The 19815-nt window shown below is 45.4% G+C and overlaps 1 protein-coding gene across 2 annotated transcripts in view; it reads right to left on the reverse strand.

Annotated features, from left to right (window-relative positions):
* SEMA3E (semaphorin 3E) overlaps positions 1–19297 on the reverse strand; it is a 165507-nt gene extending 146210 nt beyond the window's left edge. The window contains exon 1 of one of the 2 annotated variants that reach the window (XM_035138053.3): positions 18302–19297. In XM_035138053.3, coding sequence (XP_034993944.2) covers positions 18302–18413 — 112 coding nt within the window. In that variant the 5' untranslated portion in view covers positions 18414–19297. The remainder of the gene's footprint in view (positions 1–18301) is intronic. The other variant, XM_035138052.3, reaches the window with a different exon arrangement.
* Positions 19298–19815: the final 518 nt, after the last annotated feature.

The raw sequence follows: 19815 nt of genomic DNA on the forward strand, positions 1-19815 counted from the left end.
TTGGTCTGAGTCGAAGCAAAATAATAATAAAAAATCCTTCAGTAGCACCTTAAAGACCAACTAAGTTTTTATTTTGTTATGAGCTTTAAAGCTCATACCAAAATAAAAACTTAGTTGGTCTTTAAGGTGCTACTGAAGGAATTTTTTTATTAGTAGCCAATGGTTAAGGATGTTCCCTGAAACACAAGGAGATGCACAAAGCTTTGACTTAAGGTATTCACTCTCCAGAATGAAACTATGCAGATGCTTGGCTGGCATTTGTTGCCATCTGGGTGACCTCGGAAACTATCTAGAGGCAATAAACCCAAGGGCAAAAGGAATGTCTCCGGCAAACAGGAGAGTTCTTAAACATTCCTTCTTTCCTCTTGTGGCCAAAGCTGTTTGCATCTAAGAAGTGAAAGACTCAGGGCAAATACAGTTATCAGAACTGAACTTGACAGTGGCCACGAAGACTGTAGGAGTGTTTTCTGAAAAGCAGTTCCTGTGTCTCTGTAAGAAGGCAAAAACAGGATCCTAAAAGTATAGGATAGGAGACTCTGAGATGGTTCACTCTTATTTACATGGACACACAGAACGCAACCCTGTTTTTCCCCTGCTTCCTCAGTCCTGGGTGTGACCCAGTACCAGCTGCTTGCTGAACATTTTCAATCCCAAAGCAGGGAACAGTAAAAGAAAGTAATAAATGTATTGGGGGGGGGGATAACAAAACACAAAAATTCAAAAATCATTAAATCAGGTCCAATAAATAACAGTGACTTAGCAGCTGCATCATAAGGCAAATGAAGCTAAGCCACAATGAAGACAACAATTAGAAAACAGATGTGAGAAGAACCAAGTCTCTCCTCCTGCAAACCCATTCCCTGGCCTATTTCCACCACACTGCCTCTGGAACATGGCAACAAAATGTGCAGCATCCCAAATTCAGTGAAGCCGCCAGCCATATATTGTGGCCTGACAAATGACCCAAGTTCCAAGTAGGTTAAAAAATAATTTAAAAAGGGGTGGGCCTCTGTACATGGGCTGAAGGGTTGGATTCCTCTTAATGAGTCACAAATGATGGGAGCCTTTTTTGAAGCATCAATGAGGTCAGTCCTGATGATCTCAGCGCAACACGTGCTATCTGTGAGGAGGACACGATTTGTAAAATTGGCCAGGTTTGCAGCAACTGCTCAAAATTTGAGGAAAATGATTTGTTCTTATTATGTACAGATAACTTGCAACTTATGCACATTTAACTTGTGTGCGTGCAGATTTACATGCCTGGCAATTTTTTTTTAAAAAAGGAAAGGGAGCAGGGACCTCTGGGGAAAAAGACAGGCAATCCCACCCACTATGGAACCCAGTGTGTTTTGACTACGGTTTTGGCTTTATGCACAATCCCCTGTGTAACTTCAGAGTTGCCTATATTGCAGTATTGTTGTGATTTATCATTGTAGGCTGCCTTGTGGAGATGCGGGTTATATTTACAAAAAAGCAAATAATCTCTTGTATTTGTTCAGACTAATCCTTAGTTTTCCTCTAGAGTTGCTCTACCCTGACAGTAAGAGCTGTTCGACAGTGGAATTTGCTGCCAAGAAGTGTGGTGGAGTCTCCTTCTTTGGAGTTCTTTAAGCAGAGGCTCGACAGCCATATGTCAAGAATGCTTTGATGGTGTTTCCTGCTTGGCAGGGGGTTGGACTGGATGGCCCTTGTGGTCTCTTCCAACTCTATGATTCTATACCCAAGAGAACTGGGGAGCGAGGTGAAGAACTGCAGTGCTTCTTCACATATGGAATAATTGCAGCTGCTGGGGTCAGCTCTCTTCATGCCTGGCTCGTGAGCCCGATGAGGCACTTGACCTCCCACTGTTGGAAACAGAATGCTGGGCTGTATGGACCCTTGAAAGCATTTTTTTGTATTCCGTGAGTGACTTAAAGCAATTGATTTGGTAACATGCAAAGTGGCCATCAGATTCGTGGTAGCTATGTTCAGGATTGCTGCCTCCTCGTTTATCTGAAGCCGAGCTGGCCTTTGTATGCTTTAGATCTCCCCTCAGCTCCTCTCATAACTGCATCTTGTCAAGAAAAGCTTCTGTGGATTTTGTGCAGCAGGACTTGAAAGGGTTTGAAGTTGCTTGGCATGAAGAAGACGGCAAGCTGCATCGACTTCACTCCTCAGGCTGTTTTCAGCTTTTGTTCTTTACACTGGGGAAGAAGTGAGTGTCACTTGAAGTTACAAAACATGAATGGGCTGGATGTGGCTGTTTATGTTCTCTTATCTCTCTGCTTTCAAAGTGACAACACCATCTGTTGGAAACTTTATGGTGCAAGTCAGTACTCTGCTAGAAACAAAAGTTTTTACTTAATGTCGCATTAATATTCGTGAGGTGATTTACTGTATGCCATGCAGCAACGCACATCTGTTTTCAGCCTTCCTGAGGAACCTTGGGTCAACGAGTACTGTAAAATGTTGCAGTTGGGAATACTTAGCATTATTAAATCTGGTGTCCTGGTTCTCTTCGTGCTGCCAGACAAAGATGATGAAATGGCAGTGTGCAGTCAGCACTAATTAGGAAACCCTCATCTTTTACATGCTTCCCTGGGAGAGGGAAAGGATAGAAAACCACTCCAGTCCATTTGAAACATTTGTTCATGGAAGCGCTTTTCCAGTTTAGCTGGTGGCCATATGTCCAGTCCGCTGAAATCCCCCATGGGGGGGGGCAGCAGTTTCGCAGCCACAGGAGCATGGAAGAAGTAGCGTACGAGACAAATGGGCCACTGAGTTTGCCAGGAGCACCCTGCATGAAGCCAGTGGCACATTTCTTTTACCTGCTGCGTAGTCAGACTGCTCATATATTTGTTCCTAGTAAGGATGGCAGCCTGGGGGATTTTAGCATGTATGAACTAGGCCCTAGACAAGCTGTTGAGATGGAATGGCACTGAACATTCCAGGGCTGATGAGGCATGAAATGGAGTTTCCTGTTCAAAAACAGATGGGGAGCTTTGCATCACAAAATAGCGAGACCAAAAGACCATATAGCCCATCAGTTCTTAAACTTTTGTTGTACGGGGGGACCACTGTTATGGTTTGCTTCTTCTTTGTGAACCTCCACAAAGTATAGGAAAGGATACAGAAGGTGGAATAAAAGCATCCCAGAAGTCTCCAGGCAAACACGTGGAGAGCCCTCGAGGGTGCTGAATAAGCACTTGCTCTGCCACTGCTTCCAGGCTTCCCAGAAATATTATGTTGGAGAAAGTGGTGGTGGTGGCAACCTCAGACACTTTGTTCCTGATGGTGAGAATGGCGTATAAGTCCCTGCATCTGCCATGGGGAATGATGCTCTGCAACACCCATCTCTTCCTTCCACCTGTTCCAAGGTAAGTTTCTGGGGACACTGGGGCTAAGAGAGACAGCAGTCAGCTCACAGGTTCAGGATGGCCACTGTCTTGTTCACAAATTGTGTGCTCCTCCCAGAGAGCACGCGTTGCGGTGAGATCTTCAAGTCTGACCTCACTGGTGGGTGGGTGGGAGCGATTGGATAGCCACAACAACCCGATTGGAGGTCCCTTTTTTGCTGGGGCAAATCTGGCCAATGGGATCGTGTCATGCATTAACCGAGTGTCAGGAGTATGGGCAGGAGTCAGGCTCTGGGGCCTGTAGTGCTTTGCAGGACTGGGGCCTGCCTCAGCTTGTGCTGGAGAAGCAAGGAGTGGCCACTCAGGTGAGGCCTCAGCTTGTGCTGGAGAGGCAAGGAGTGGTCACTCAGGTGAGGCCACTTGATACCTCACTGCACCTGGTGGCAGGAGCTGGGAGGGATAAAAGCTCAGCATTTCCCTTCATCTCTTTGCCACAGCAACGCTATCCCTGCCTGGTTGCATCTGGACTCTTGCTCCTTGGACCCTTGCCTTGCCGACGCCTTGATCCTCAACCCTTGGACCCTTGCCTTGCTGACGCCTTGCTCCTTGGACCCTCGCCTTGCCAACGCCTTGCTCCTTGACTCCCAGACCTTCGCCTCTGCCTTGCTCCTTGACCCTGCGACTGCCTGCTGCTGGACCCTCAGCCCTGCACCTGTTCCTGCTTCTACACCACCATCTTGCCTCTGGTCCTGACGTCCTCAGACAGGGCTTCAACCGCCCACCGACCGGACCGTGACACCGAGGAACCCATATTGCACCGAGGAACTACACATTGCATTGAGCTTCCTCTTTTCGCTTCGTGCATCGGATCACCCGCCAACCCTCCCTATATTTAGGGTCTTGCTATGACCTTGCTATGCTGTCGTGGGTCGCCTGTTTTGGAGACAGGGGCCCGGTAGGAATTTCCCCATTTGGCTGATTGGCTGGTGCCACTTGGGTTTTGCCTGCTGCGTAGCAAATCGTCACAACTTTGTAAGGTTTGGCGGTTAGGCATTGGTTCAATGGTGGTGGAGGGGATGTAGATAGGCTGTGCCCGCCCCTCCAATGCTAGGTTATTCCCTTAAGGGAATCCAGGGGCTTGCCTTGCTTTTGTCCGATCCCCTTCCAGGGGTTAGGGCCACGCCAGAGCCCCTGGGAGCATTTGGGGTGAGTCTGATCCTGGTCCAATGCTCCCCCAGGATGTTTTCCCTTACTGATGTCTGCCGGAGTCCAGGCGTCAGCGCTGCCCTGCTGAGGTCAGGTGCAGCTATTCGGGAATCAATGCCTAAACAAACCACTCACGATCTGTAATCAATAAAGATGTGGCGGAAATTATGCCAATAACCTAATCTAAACTCTGTGTCAATTGTGTCATAATAATAATAATAATAATAATAATAATAATATAATTTATTATTTATACCCCGCCCATCTGGCCGGGTCTCCCCAGCCACTCTGGGCGGCTTCCAACAAAAGAATAAAACACAATAATCTATTAAACATTAAAAGCCTCCCTGAACAGGGCTGCCTTCAGATGTCTTCTAAAAGTATGGTAGTTGTTTTCCTTTTTGACATCTGTTGGGAGGGCGTTCCACAGGGCAGGCACCACCACCGAGAAGGCCCTTTGCCTAGTTCCCTGCAACTTGGCTTCTCGCAATGAGGGAACCGCCAGAAGGCCCTCGGTGCTGGACCTCAGTGTCCGGGCAGAATGACAGAGGTGGAGACGCTCCTTCAGGTATACTGGACCGAGGCCATTTAGGGCTTTAAAGGTCAGCACCAACACTTTGAATTGTGCTCGGAAACGTACTGGGAGCCAATGTAGATCTTTCAAGACTGGTGTTATTTGGTCTCTTTATTTATTGGGGGAGGTCTTGGGGTCTTAACATGCAAAAATAATGCAATTGGAATATAATTTAGAGCTTGATCAAAAGCATCAAGTTTTTGTCTGACTGTGTATATATGGACTAAGTTAAAAAACAGAGTGGAAGTAAACAGTGCTTAGTACAATTGCATTCTTAGAGGATTCAAGAATGTCACAGAAACACATATAAGTTCTGATTATCATTCCTGTTTGTATTCACACTCCATATAAGCTCTCGCCATAATACAATTCTCACCTTTCCAAACACTATGAACAGTCGTGTGTGTGTGTGTGTGTGTGTGTGTGTGTGTGTGTGTGTCTTTGCTTTGCTTTGCTTTCCATGTCTGTTTCTCAAGTCTATATCTGCAGGCAGAGAAAAAGGCGTGCAAACAGATATAGTACGGCTTAATATAAATGTGCAATTGTCTCTGTGGGCCATGTGAATAATTGCAATTTGGAAGACTTATCAGCGACAGACTAGACCACCAGAGTAGAATTAGTTCCATGACATTAGGCTACCAAATAATAAGATGATGCTGAGGCCATTTTATGCAGCTTCTAGGATCTTGTTACAAGCCTATGAATTCCAACACTTACATTTCTCACGAAGTCAAAAGGAAACAAGTATGTGTTTTTAAATGTTTTAAACACATTTTCATTTAAATGGTATTGTCTTGCCATTTTGGTTTTGGCTGCCCTGGGCTCCTTTAAGAGGTCCCACTGAGGCCCTTTGGGTAACCCAGAAGACTACCTTCTTCAGAAATAATGCCCAACACAACAGGAATGGGAGGAGATGTGTGACTTTGGGAGCAGGGCTAAGCCCCTTTTAACATGCTTGCACATGAGGAATTCCTGAAGAAGACAAGTGCTTTTCTTATCCTTTTATTTATTTAAAATATTTTTTTAAAAAAATTATTAAATGTTTTCTTGGTTTACAAAACTCCATCCATTGTCTCTTTTTTCTAACCTGGAAAAGGAGCTAAGGCACCTGGAAGTGGCAGCAACTGCAATATAAGAGTCAAATTTAGTACGGTACTGAAACCTGACATCCCATTTCCTCAAATGTCTCCTCTCCCCCAAGAAAGAGTTCTCTGTGTTTCTTCCTTGTTCTCAGAGCACTTCAGAATTTCTTCCTAATTCCGGTTTGTATGGGGTAAAAGGTAAAGGTAAAGGGACCCCTGACCATTAGGTCCAGTCGTGACCGACTCTGGGGTTGTGCGCTCATCTCGCATTATTGGCCGAAGGAGCCGGTGTACAGCTTCCAGGTCATGTGGCCAGCATGACAAAGCCACTTCTGGCAAACCAGAGCAGCACATGGAAACTATTTATAGAATCATAGAATCATAGAATCATAGAGTTGGAAGAGACCACAAGGGCCATCCAGTCCAACCCCCTGCCAAGCAGGAAACACCATCAAAGCATTCCTGACAGATGGCTGTCAAGCCTCTGCTTAAAGACCTCCAAAGAAGGAGACTCCACCACACTCCTTGGCAGCAAATTCCACTGCCGAACAGCTCTTACTGTCAGGAAGTTCTTCCTAGTGTTTAGGTGGAATTTTCTTTCTTGTAGTTTGAATCCGTTGCTCCGTGTCCGCTTCTCTGGAGCAGCAGAAAACAACCTTTCTCCCTCCTCTATATGACATCCTTTTCTATATTTGAACATGGTTATCATATCACCCCTTAACCTTCTCTTCTCCAGGCTAAACATACCCAGCTCCCTAAGCCGTTCCTCATAAGGCATCGTTTCCAGGCCTTTGACCATTTTGGTTGCCCTCTTCTGGACACGTTCCAGCTTATCAGTATCCTTCTTGAACTGTGGTGCCCAGAACTGGACACAGTACTCCAGGTGAGGTCTGACCAGAGCAGAATACAGTGGTACTATTACTTCCCTTGATCTAGATGCTATACTCCTATTGATACAGCCCAGAATTGCATTGGCTTTTTTAGCTGCTGCATCACACTGCTGACTCATGTCAAGTTTGTGGTCTACCAAGACTCCTAGATCCTTTTCACATGTACTGCTCTCAAGCCAGGTGTCTCCCATCCTGTATTTGTGCCTTTCATTTTTTTTGCCCAAGTGTAGTACTTTACATTTCTCCTTGTTAAAATTCATCTTGTTTGCTTTGGCCCAGTTGTCTAATCTGTTAAGGTCATTCTGAAGTGTGATCCTGTCCTCTGGGGTGTTAGCCACCCCTCCCAATTTGGTGTCATCTGCAAACTTGCTCAGGATGCCCTCAAGCCCATCATCCAAGTCATTGATAAAGATGTTGAACAAGACTGGGCCCAAGACAGAACCCTGTGGCACCCCACTAGTCACTACTCTCCAGGATGAGGAGGAGCCATTGATGAGCACCCTTTGGGTTCGGTCACTAAGCCAGTTACAAATCCACTGAATAGTAGCATTGTCTAGCCCACATTTTACCAGCTTCTTTACAAGAATATCATGGGGCACCTTGTCAAAGGCCTTGCTGAAATCAAGATAGGCTACATCCACAGCGTTCCCTTCATCTACCAGGCTTGTAATTCTGTCAAAAAATGAGATCAGATTAGTCTGACATGACTTATTTTTCAGGAACCCATGCTGACTTTTAGTGATCACAGAGTTTCTTTCTAGGTGCTCACAGACTGTTTGCTTAATGATCTGCTCTAGAATCTTTCCTGGTATTGATGTCAGGCTGACTGGGCGGTAATTGTTTGGGTCCTCTCTTTTCCCCTTTTTGAAAATAGGGACAACATTTGCCCTCCTCCAGTCTGCTGGAACTTCGCCTGTTCTCCAGGAATTTTCAAAGATTATTGCCAGTGGTTCTGAAATCACCTCTGCCAGTTCTTTTAATACTCTTGGATGTAGTTCATCTGGCCCTGGAGACTTGAATACATCTAAACTAGCCAAGTATTCTTGTACTACCTCCTTACTTATTCTGGGCTGTGTTTCCCCTGCTGAATCATCTGCTCCATATTCTTCAGGTCGGGCGTTGTTTTCTTTCTTGGAGAAGACTGAGACAAAGAAGGCATTGAGGAGTTCTGCCCTTTCTCTGTCCCCTGTTTGCATTTCACCATCTTCTCCTCTGAGTGACCCCACTGTTTCCTTGTTTTTCCTTTTGCTACGGACATACCCATAAAAGCCCTTTTTGTTGCTTTTAACCTCTCTAGCGAGCCTGAGTTCATTCTGTGCTTTAGCTTTTCTGACTTTGTCTCTACACGTGCTGGCTATATGTTTGAATTCCTCTCTGGAGATTTCCCCCCTTTTCCATTTTTTCTACATATCCCTTTTAAATCTTAACTCAGTCAAAAGTTCTTTAGATAGCCAGCCTGGCTTCTTTAGGCACCTTCCATGTTTCCGTCTCATTGGTATTGCCTGAAGTTGTGCTTTTAATATCTCCCTTTTAACAAACTCCCAACCATCATAAACTCCCTTCCCTTTTAGTATTACTGTCCATGGGATTTCACCCAGCGTTTCCCTAAGTTTTCTGAAGTTGGCTTTCTTAAAGTCTAGAATTTGGACCTTAGTATGCTTGGTTGCTCCTTTCCGCTGGATAATAAACTCCAGAAGAGCATGGTCACTCCCACCTAATGATCCTGCCACTTCTACCCCACTAACCAAGTCATCACTATTGGTTAGGACCAGATCTAAAATGGCTGATCCTCTTGTTGCTTCTCCCACTTTCTGGACAATGAAGTTGTCTGCAAGGGCAGTGAGGAATCTGTTCGACCTTATGCTCTTGGCTGAGTTTGACATCCAACAAATATCAGGATAGTTGAAATCCCCCATTACTACTATCTCACTTCCTTTGGAATGCTTGGCCATCTGTTCCAGGAAGGCATCATCTGTGTCCTCAGTTTGGCTTGGGGATCTATAGTAAACTCCCACAATGAGATCACTGTTGTTTTTCTCTCCCTTAATTTTGACCCAGATACTCTCAATTTGGCTTTGAAGTTTTAAATCCTGGATCTCTTCACAGGTATACATATCCCTAACATATAAAGCTACTCCTCTTCCTTTCCTGTTTGGTCTATTTCTCTTAAATAGATTGTATCCCTCTATTACTACATTCCAGTCATGAGACTCATCCCACCAGGTTTCAGTGATGCCTATTATGTCATATTTAGTTTGCTGTACCAAGAGCTCAAGTTCATCTTGTTTATTTCCCATGCTCTGTGCATTAGTATACAGACATTGAAGACCGTTGATCATTCCCCCATGTCTCTTATTTAAGGGTATTTTCGTCCCACCACTAGGTCTGCATGCTGCTTGCTCCATTTGGTCCTTGACATTTGGATGATCATCTTCAGCATTTGATAGACTCCTACCTTCAGGACCACTGTCTCCCTCCCCCACATAAGTCAGTTTAAAGCCCTCCTGATGAGGTTTTTGAGTTTTGTGGCAAAAACATTCCTCCCAACTTTTGTGAGGTGCAGTCCATCACTTGCCAGAAGTCCATCTTCAAGAAACTGCAGACCGTGATCTAGGAATCCAAACCGTTCCTACTACTTTATCTACTTGTATTTTGATGTGCTCTCGAACTGCTAGGTTGGCAGGAGCTGGGACCAAGCAACGGGAGCTCACCCTGTCACAGGGATTCGAACCGCCGACCTTCTGATCAGCAAGCCCTAGGCTCAGTGGTTTAGCCCACAGCGCCACCTGGGTCCCTTGTATGGGGTAAATCTTACTATATCATTGTGAGATGGGTGAGGGTGACTAGTGTGGTGTCATTTCCATTAAATATTTTCCCAGCACCCTGCAGCCTCCCTGACTGCCTTCCTCATGACCAGACAATGTCTTCTCCTGTGCTATACCCAAAGTGTGGGGACCTGGGGAGGCTGGCTACCAAGGGCCTGAGACTGGTATTCTTACTTGTCTTGTTTTTAAGGGAAGTCCTTCATTCCATCTTAAAGAAAAACCCCACCCATGAGAATTTCACTAAAATGTTCAAATGCAGTTTCTTTTCTCATTAGGTAATACAGAATGCTTCGGTAAAGCTCATTAACCCCATAGGGAATAATGAGTGTTGCGGCCGGACCTAGCAGAAAAGACTGTGTGTGTGTTAAGGGGTGGGTCTAAGCTCAAAGAGAGAAGATGATTGGAGGGCTAAGTGTTGCTGGGGTAAATTGCATGTATCAATTCCTTGATTGACAGGGCGAGTGCTTAAGTACTCAGCGTCTTTCGTATTAAGCTCATTCCTGGCTAGTGATTTTACTCTCCCTCCCACCCACCTCCTTTTCTTTGCAGGTTTAGAGTGACCTTGCTATGGCGCCGCCTGTATTCAGGGGCCAGTAGGATTTTTTTCCAGTTGGCCGATTGGCTGTTGCCATCTGGTTTTTCGCCTACTGCTTAGCAATAATCACAACTTGTTAGGATGGCAGGTTAGGCTTTGGTTGATGAGTTTGGGAGGGGCATCGCATGGAGGTGCATGCCCCTCAGTGTTGCTCTGATAGAAGTATTCCGTTAAAGGAATCCTGGGGCTCCGGGGCTCTAGTCCTTACACCCCCGCAATGGGGCGGGGCTGGGGCCAAGACAGAGCAGGAGCCTTGGGGAACATTTCTGGAGGGGGGATGGCCTGGTCTCAGCTATCTCCTCCACCATGGGGTGTTTACTTGACTTTCCTTCCGTAGGAAGTCAGAGCTGGTCCTGTCCCACCGTGGGGCAGAAGATTAACCAAAGCCTAAGGCCAACACTCAAATTAATTTGTAATTTTGAATAAAGTTGTGGCCAAAATTATGCCAAAAAACCCACAAAACCTAAAATAATGTGTCTGTCTGAGTTATTGGGGGGAATTTTCTGGGGGTCTTGTCACGCAAACAGGGAGGAGAAATTTGAATTGGAGCACTAGTGAGGGTAGGCTGGAACAAGGGTGTGAGGTGCCTATAGCAGAGCGGGTGCAGGCATGGCACTTGTTTGGTCATAGCTGCTATTGGAGCCTCAACAAGCATTCCTACTCAAGTAGACCATCCTTGAAGTTAATGCTATTTGTAAGATGCTTCTGAATCACGAATGGCTTAATGAAAACATGTACCAGGCACCAATTACTGTATACTGTTCTTCTTAACAGGTTTCTGCATGTCAGTTTATCACCAAAAGCAATTATGAGGGAAAGTCGTGGCAAAATAGAAGATAAAGATGTTTGCAAAAATGCTAATATTTACAATGCATTCTCAAGAGTTCAGAACGTGACTGACAAGTTGCTGAGTGATAAGTGGGCTCTTTCTTACCCGAGTCTTAATGTTAGTCATTCTACGCAAGCAAAACAGATGGAAAGCCGTTGTTTAAGAAGTTACACCTCACAAATGTACATAACTACCTAACACTTCATAATACTGTAAGTGTAACAAATCACTGGCCATCAACAAGACAATAAAAGACCAATCGGTGAAGGAAACAACTTATTACTTCAGAGTGGAAGGTATTATTTATGCCTGTCTCTCTCACACACTTCGTTTTATTGCTTTCTGCAGTAACCTTTCTGGAAAGCCTGTTCAGCCATCTAACTAGTTAAGCATTTATCTGCAGGAGTATTTGAGTAATGTAGACGGAAGTGAGCATTAAACACATTTTGGATGGGTGAAATATTTTAGCTTTCGAATTTCACAAAAAGCGAGCTTAAGTCATCCGAATCCCAACTATGTGTACTTCATGCCATGTCTGGAAACAAGTATAGAATTCAAGCTTCCATTCAAAAACAAGAGAATCTGCCCTCAGGCATCTCACAGAGAGAGGGGCAGTTTGCACAATCCAATTAGTGCATTGAGAATGGGCTGGGTTTGGCCTGTGGCAGAATCACTGTAATTTTTCTCTTAACCTTCCAGTACAATTTATTTTGGGTGTGTGTGTGTGTGTGTGTGTGTGTGTTAATGTCATAGTACAAATTGATGATCATCTTCCAAAACAACTACTCTATTCCGAACTTAAAAATGGAAAGTGTAATGCTGGTGGTCAACAAAAGAAGTTTAAAGACTGTCTCAAGGCAAATCTTAAAAAAATGTAGTATAAACACTGACAACTGGCATACACTGGCCTGCGAGCGCTCCAGTTGGAGAACAGCCTTTACCAAAGCTGTCATGGGCTTTGAAGACACTCAAACTTAGGACACAAGGGAGAAAGGTGCTAAGAGGAAGGCACGCTTGGCAAATCCACACTGTGATCAACTCCCGCCTGGGAACCAATGTCCCCACTGTGGAAGGACATGTGGATCCAGAATTGGCCTCCATAGTCACTTACGGACTCATTGTTAAAACCGTGTTTATGGAAGACAATCTTACTCGGCTACGAGTGATCGCCAAAGAAGAAGAGGATGAATTTCTAACATATGGGGAAGTGAATAGCCATTTAGGCAGTTTTGTATAGAGTTTTAGGTTGGGTCATGCCAACCTGCTGATTCTAAACAACATTGTTTGGGATTGAGGCTTGATCTCCATGTTAGCATGTAGCACACAGCAATGCTTTGTGAGCATCACAGTCCTGATGTGTAGCATGGCTCATTGCCATAGGCAAATCTAGAGTGGTCCAATAAGCCCTGAGCCCTGGATTCTTCATAGGAGGAGGAGGAACTTGCCTGGAAAATCAGGGGAGAAGATAACCCCTGAAGCAAGACCACCTTCTGAGTTAAGCACCCCTTTCCCTTAGCCTCCTTGGTATGTGCTTCCAGCTGAGATAAGTCAACCGTTGCAAGGATAGGCTTGCTGGGCTCTTACAAAACCAAGTACCAGCCTACTACATGTCATGGGTGCTTTAGTTGAGATTCCTGCACTGCCACCGCAGGGTTGGACTAGATGACCCTCGGCGTCCCTTCCAACTCTATAATTCTATGATCCTATTATAATTCTTATGGAGCATATCCACACCGATTCTGCACATCACACTATGGTTTCTCTTCAGATTGCACAAATTTTCACCTTTCACCAAATCTGTACATCACATGTTAAAGAAAGCATTGGCATCACCAATGCTGGTGCTTCGTTTTGTTTAAAATATTAACTTTCCATTGTGTTCAGCCACATCATAAGGACTCTGCATGCACTCATTAATGTCAAACACTGAGTGCTAATACAAACGTTACATTTTAGGCACACAGTGGGATTAATTACAACGAAATGGCAACTTGCTGCAAAGCTTAGTCTTTTTTTGCTGAAAAGCAGGGCTGTGTTAAGCAAATAATAATAATAATAATAATAATAATAATAATAATAATAATAATAAATAATAATTTTATTTATACCCCGCCCATCTGGCTGGGTTTCCCCAGCCACTCTGGGCGGCTTCCAACAGAAAAATAAAACACAGTAATCTATTAAACATTAAAAGCCTCCCTGAACAGGGCTGCCTTCAGATGTCTTCTAAAAGTCTGGTAGTTGTTTTCCTCTTTGACATCTGTTGGGAGGGCGTTCCACAGGGCAGGCGCCACCACCGAGAAGGCCCTCTGCCTAGTTCCCTGCAACTTGGCTTCTCGCAACGAGGGAACCGCCAGAAGGCCCTCGGTGCTGGACCTCCGTGTCCGGGCAGAATGATGGAGGTGGAGACGCTCCTTCAGGTATACTGGACTGAGGCCATTTAGGGCTTTAAAGGTCAGCACCAACACTGCCACCATGGTGCAAAGCTCCCTCCGGCAACCCCCCCCCCATTTCCCATAGTTTTTTAGGGAGGACAGCACTGCCAGTGGGGCTGGAGTAGGTGAGCAGTGGCTGGAGGGCGGCTCCTTTGGCAGGGAAGAGGCAGAGGCTGGATGCGGCGCCTCCCGCCTCAGCAGGCCGCTTCGTGCCGTGGTGGCCATGGCAGACATAGGCTCTGGGCATGGCGCTGCTTCGGCATGGCATGGCAGAGGCAGGCGGGGGTGGCAAGCTAATGCTGGGAGGTGCCACATCCAGCCTCCGCCTCTTCCCTGGCGCCCTCCAGAACTTGGCGCCCTGGTACCCTGCGCCACTAGCCTCTTATGGGTAAGACGCCCCTGCTAAAAAAGGTTGTGGTACCGTCTCCACATCTTTATGTTTTTGTGCCCTTGGCACCCACAGCAACATCCTCTGGACTATACAATTCAGACAGGAGACAATCATGTACACACGTTTGATTAGCAGTGGTTCTTTTGTTTGGGAGAGTGGCAATTGCTGTTCCCAGGGTACAAGGAAGTCTGCTGCTTCAAATTGCTTGGGCCTCCCCTCCCCATTGCTCTGACCACCACAACCCAAGTTGCAGCCACTTGGTCATGATAAGTAGCTTGCACTATATGCTTTTGTAAAACACATGTGGAAAATGGACCTGACAAATTCTCATCATTTTGAAGAATGCATTGGGACGAATGCCAGCTGACTCAAGTACAACCAATATCTAGGAGAGACATTTTTTTTCATGTAAAAGAATTGCCAGAGTTATGATGTGCTACTGATTCCCTGCAATACTTGAAGAAAAACATAGTGAAATGCACTATTAATTTCACATTGGGAAAACATTTATGCTAGCAAGTGAATGCAGAAGCGTGAATACCAACAGCAGGAAGCCAGCCCAAACTGTCAACCAATGTACTGCTGTGCTGCAGAAGTACAAAAAGAGGTTTATTTATTTCAGACAATAGCACACGCACCTCAGACACAAAACTGCACACATTCAGTCTAAAGTTATGTCCACTTTATGGGAATTGAATGTTTTACATTGTGATAGTTGCAGGACTGTATTTTGTGTGGATGTCATTTTGAAATCAATGGGGTTTTACGCAACTGTCTGATTGCCGCAATTATTTCCAGCAAGGACAATAGTTTGGTTAATAGTTGCTAGGGTAATTTGAAATCCCTGTAACCAGAGATTTCTTTTCATTTTTTATATATATATAAAAGATGTTTATGGAGGGAATGAAGAGAATCAATCAAGCCATTTCCTTTCAGTGAGGACAATCGATGATTTGCTTGTTCAAACGATGAGACATTACTTTCACCTCTGGGCCAGAATGAAACTCAGGTAGGACAGTAGAAATGCACACGGCAGGAATGTTCCACCAGCACTGCAAGCATATTTATTGGTGCCGATGTTTAGATTCAGACAAATCACAAACCTATTTTCTTATGGGGTGCCCCATACAGCTGGGCTTCAGAGAGCTTTGTGGGGATGTGTTATATAAACCATAGTAAGCCGTGTACTATTTTATTAATCATGTAATTCTATCAATGTTTAATTGCTTTTTAATTTTTTTAATATATGTGTTTAGCTGTTTTTGTTTTTATATAAGCTGTGCTGAGTTCTGTCAAGGAAAAAGGTGAGGTATAAACAAATAAACAAACAAGAAAAATCAAACCTAATCTAGAGTACTGGTTGAGCAAAACACTCTGATTAATTAAAATAGTCAACTTTGTTCCATCTTTCTGTTTTCTCCTTGCAATTAGCAGTTTTGTATCACTCTACGAAGCATAGTTGCAAACTCAAGGATGCATACTGAAGATCAGTTCGCAGTTTTCTCCTGTCATTCACCTGTCGCCACAACTAGAATCAAGCTGGTCAATGGAGTTTCCTACTTCCACCCTCTTTTGAGGGCATGTCTAGCGTCGAAATGGGGGTTCTAACTCACAATAGTGAGTACAGAACCAGGGAATAGTGAGCAATTACTCTGATTCATATATGGCTATAAGCAGTCCACGGGATAGGTTTCAGATGCTAGGGAGGTTGTTAAGTGAGGTGGCCATATAATATTAAGCTACTTCAGCATGAGGTCCCCGGATTTCAATATAGCTGAAACCGAGAAATACGTTGCTGCCCCGGCAGCGTATCTCTTTTACCTTGAATCCAGAAACTCAAGAAGAGCCTTCACGCTCGCCCGAAGCTCGGCATTGCCCTCACCAGTGCTGCTAGGCTCCTTCGGAAAGATCCCATACGAGCAGAGACTCTGCTCCTGCCCATTGGGGGAAGTAGGCAGCACTGAGCATCTTTTTTTTTTAGATACCCTCTGTTCGATAAGGCACACAGAGATACCATCGCCACCATTCTGGAGAGCCTGGCCGACCTCCCAGATAAGGCCAAACTAAAGGCCCTACTATTAGGAAAGGAGCAAAAGTTAACTCGGACGGTAGCCGGATTCTGCACGCAGATCTGCAGGACCAGTCTCCCACCCCACACCCAGAACAAGACAGCCATTGGAATAGCAAACTTGGTATTGGACTGTGGGAAGTAGTTCCTTCGCTCGGGTACGAAACTGAGAACTTTGAGCAGCACCAGGGGAAAGGCCAGCTGGACCTTTGGAAACATAGCCCCTTCAACCTCATAGACTCTTATATCCACCCCAAATAACAACTCCCATAGCCTTGTAAAGCATTTTTATTTTTAATAGCTGGTATATGACCGTAATAAAGCTTGATTGATTGATATTAAGCTACTTATCAGTATCATCCCTGTGCAAAGCACATTACTCAGCTTCCGTAGTGACAAAAATATTACGTATCTTCAACATTCCAACTGGTGATCAGAAAGAAGAAATCTGAGAAACACTTTAAGATTAATGCAGCAGTTTTCTAATGTCTGAAGCCTAACCTGTTAAATAGTTTGATTGACTACAGTTTGGTTTGAGAAGAGTACTTGCCAAGCTGGGTGCCCTCCAGATGTTTGGACTACACCTCCCATCAACCCTGACCAGCACAGCTGCTGGGAGTTATAGTCCAAAGCATCTGAAGGGCACCAGCTTACTCAGAAGCAAAGTGCCCTGAACGACATGAGGTTTATTCCCAAGAACGTGAACACAGGTGTGGAGCCTTAACAGCCAGGACCCCTCTGTGCGTACTCAGAAGCAAGCCCCACACAGTTTGATGAGGCTTAGCTCCCAAGTAAATGTCTGTACACTCTCTTTTGGGTAAGCAGATACAGCTGCAGCATTATCGCCATTAACTTGGTAAGAAGCCCAACTGAACACAATGACACTTCCTTACACATGAATAGGATGAGGCTCAATGTAGATTTGGTATTTGGACATTTAAGCACCATCTGTTGCGACCATTGTAGTGCAAGTCAGGGTGCAGGCATGTTTACCCAGAGGTCCTGGGTTTATAACTTTTCAACATATGCTGCCTCTGCAAGGAACTAGGCAAATGCTCAGCCCTGCCCCTGCTCCCTAGAAGCCACAGGTTAGCCTCTCTGTCAAAGCAGCTTTGGACCAAACCCCATCATGAGCAAATGAGAGTCTAACTTCCTGGGTTGCTGCAGGCATTCTGCAGAGATGAAATATCAGCAGATGCACGGTTTTAAACTCTGGGATTTGGGGAGATGAGGTGGTTTCTTTCTGACACTCTGCCTTCACTCAACCTGGAGAGTTGAGAAACAGTTCAGAAAGGCACAAATATTTTCTAGTCAAGTAACATTTGACTTTGGGCTATATATTTAAGCTGGAAGCAGACTACTATTGGCAGTCAGTCAGCTTAATTACAGTGTGATGACACTTGTTCGTTTGGAAGATGATTCATCTGGCGGCTTAGGAATCCAACCCACCCCCCACTCTGCCAAATACCCAGACTAGATCCAAAAAGGGAGATTCAATTTAGCTTGCTAATTCTTAATGGCGATCAGTCTTTCAATGGCAGGGCAATATATACACAAGTTTGGGGTGGCCTAATGATTATTTTGGGGAGCACGGAAGTGCAAAGTTGATCTGCTTGCTCGGGCTGGTTCTTCCTGAATCAGGATGCAGCTTCACAATAGAGAGAAGTCTCAGTACATCCCTCCCTGAACTTTACGTTTTTAAGGGGTAAACTCCTAGAATTCAGACATCCCCACTTTGCACGGTAATTGATCATCTTAAAGAGACTGCTACATCACAGCATCTAGACTTGATCACACTTGCTGAGGGTGAACGTGAATGAAAGAGTTTCACTCTCTGCTGTCTGCATCTTCAAGACACACAGGTTCCTGGCTGGTTAAGTACAACCGCAGGTGCACGTGTTTGCCAAGAGTGGAAACGAAGCTGTCCCGTGAAGGCAAGTCTTTAAAAAAACGCCTGGGGGGAAATGGCACTTACGGCTGGTGGCACAATTCCATGCCAATGAGGGCATTTTTTCCTCTTTTTTTTTTTTAAAAAAAAGCATTTCACACACAAATACAGAAGTTGCCTTACCTTTATGTGACAGGCGTAACCTTGGCTGGCTTGTGTCTGTCGTGTGGCACGGACTCCAGAAGTCTAGGAAAACACTAGACAGTGCCAAAATGAAGAGGTCTGTAGCTGCCATGCTGCCCCAGAATAATGAGGATGTTCTTTGTTTTAATGGGTTAATAAATCGATAATAGCAAAGCTCAGAATTTCCACTTTTCACTCCGAAGAGTACTTAGATCTTTCCCACCCCAGGTTCCCCGTGGAGCATTTTATGGGAAATCCTTCAGGAGAAGAAATTCAGGGATCTCCAGAGAAACAGTCATTTTCTTCTTCCTCTTCTGGCAAATATCATGAAAGAAAGGAAGAATGAGGAAGAAAAGAAGGCGCCCTCCCTAAGACGGTGGGGGTTTCTGCACAAGCAAGGCGTCAAGTGGGCTGCGTTGTTGCGTCTTGTTGGGCTCGGTGGCAGCAAACTCTGCGACTCGAGTCCAGGAAGAGGCTGCGATTTTCGCTCGCTGCAAGGAAATTCCTTCAGAGGCGAGGGGGTGCGTGCGCGCAAGCGGGTGCTGGAGGAGAGAAGGCGAAGCAACCCTCTTCGGTCCTCTCCAGAACTCAGCCCCTTGCTCGGACTTGCCAAGCAACTCCTTCCTTCCCCCCCCCCACCCCCGCCAATCCGCAGCTCACCTCCACTCCCTCCCTCTTTCCTTTGGCTAATTGGAACCGAGAAGGGCTCTTGCAGTTGTCAGATCCACCCTCGAGCAGGGATGCATGCAGCTTGCTTCCCTGCAGTCACTGGCAAAGTTCAGGGCGATTTGGCGAGATGCCGGCGCGGGGAGCGGCTTCTTCGAGGGAGCATCTCCGGCCACGTGCAGTTGTGCGCGCCCGGTCCTCGCGGAAACAGGGGCTGAGTGCCCAGCGATGGGGGCCACGTTTCTCTCTTCCCCGCCCCGCCACCCTCTGGGGAAATGCAGCAGGGAGCATGTTCCTAAAGCCCGGTTTGAGCCACCACCCGCCGAAAGCAAGCGATGCTGCCCGATTCCCGGTTCGAGTTCTGTATCTGGAGAGCCAGACGCACAGACAGATAATTAGACGGGCTGTCAAGCCATTAAATAATTGTCCCCCGATGCGCACTAATCAATTAAATGGGAATGAATTTGCATTTTGCATATTACGAAGATATCCGCAGAGGAATCTTTCTTTTCCAACACATTAAAGGGAAATGGGAAGGTAACCATTTAATGCACTCAAAGATCGAAACGTCTTTTCGCTTTCAGTCCATATTGCAGTAATGTAGCAGAGCCTAAATAGTCTTAAAGAAACACATTTAACTTAAGGCCCCGTTGCGTAAAAGAAGCTGCAGGATACAATTCTATACACAGTTACCTGGGAGTAAGTCCAGCTGTACTCAATGGGGCTTACTTTTGAACAGAAATGCTGCCTGAACAAATTAATGGTATGGATAAAATTTTGTGTGTCTCTCTCTCTGTGTGTGTGTGTCGAAGAGAGGGAGGGAGGGAGGGACAAAGGGATCAGATTTA

Source organism: Zootoca vivipara, chromosome 5, assembly GCF_965207765.1.
Source record: "Zootoca vivipara chromosome 5, rZooViv2.hap1.1, whole genome shotgun sequence".
In the NCBI taxonomy this organism is placed as follows: domain Eukaryota; kingdom Metazoa; phylum Chordata; class Lepidosauria; order Squamata; family Lacertidae; genus Zootoca; species Zootoca vivipara.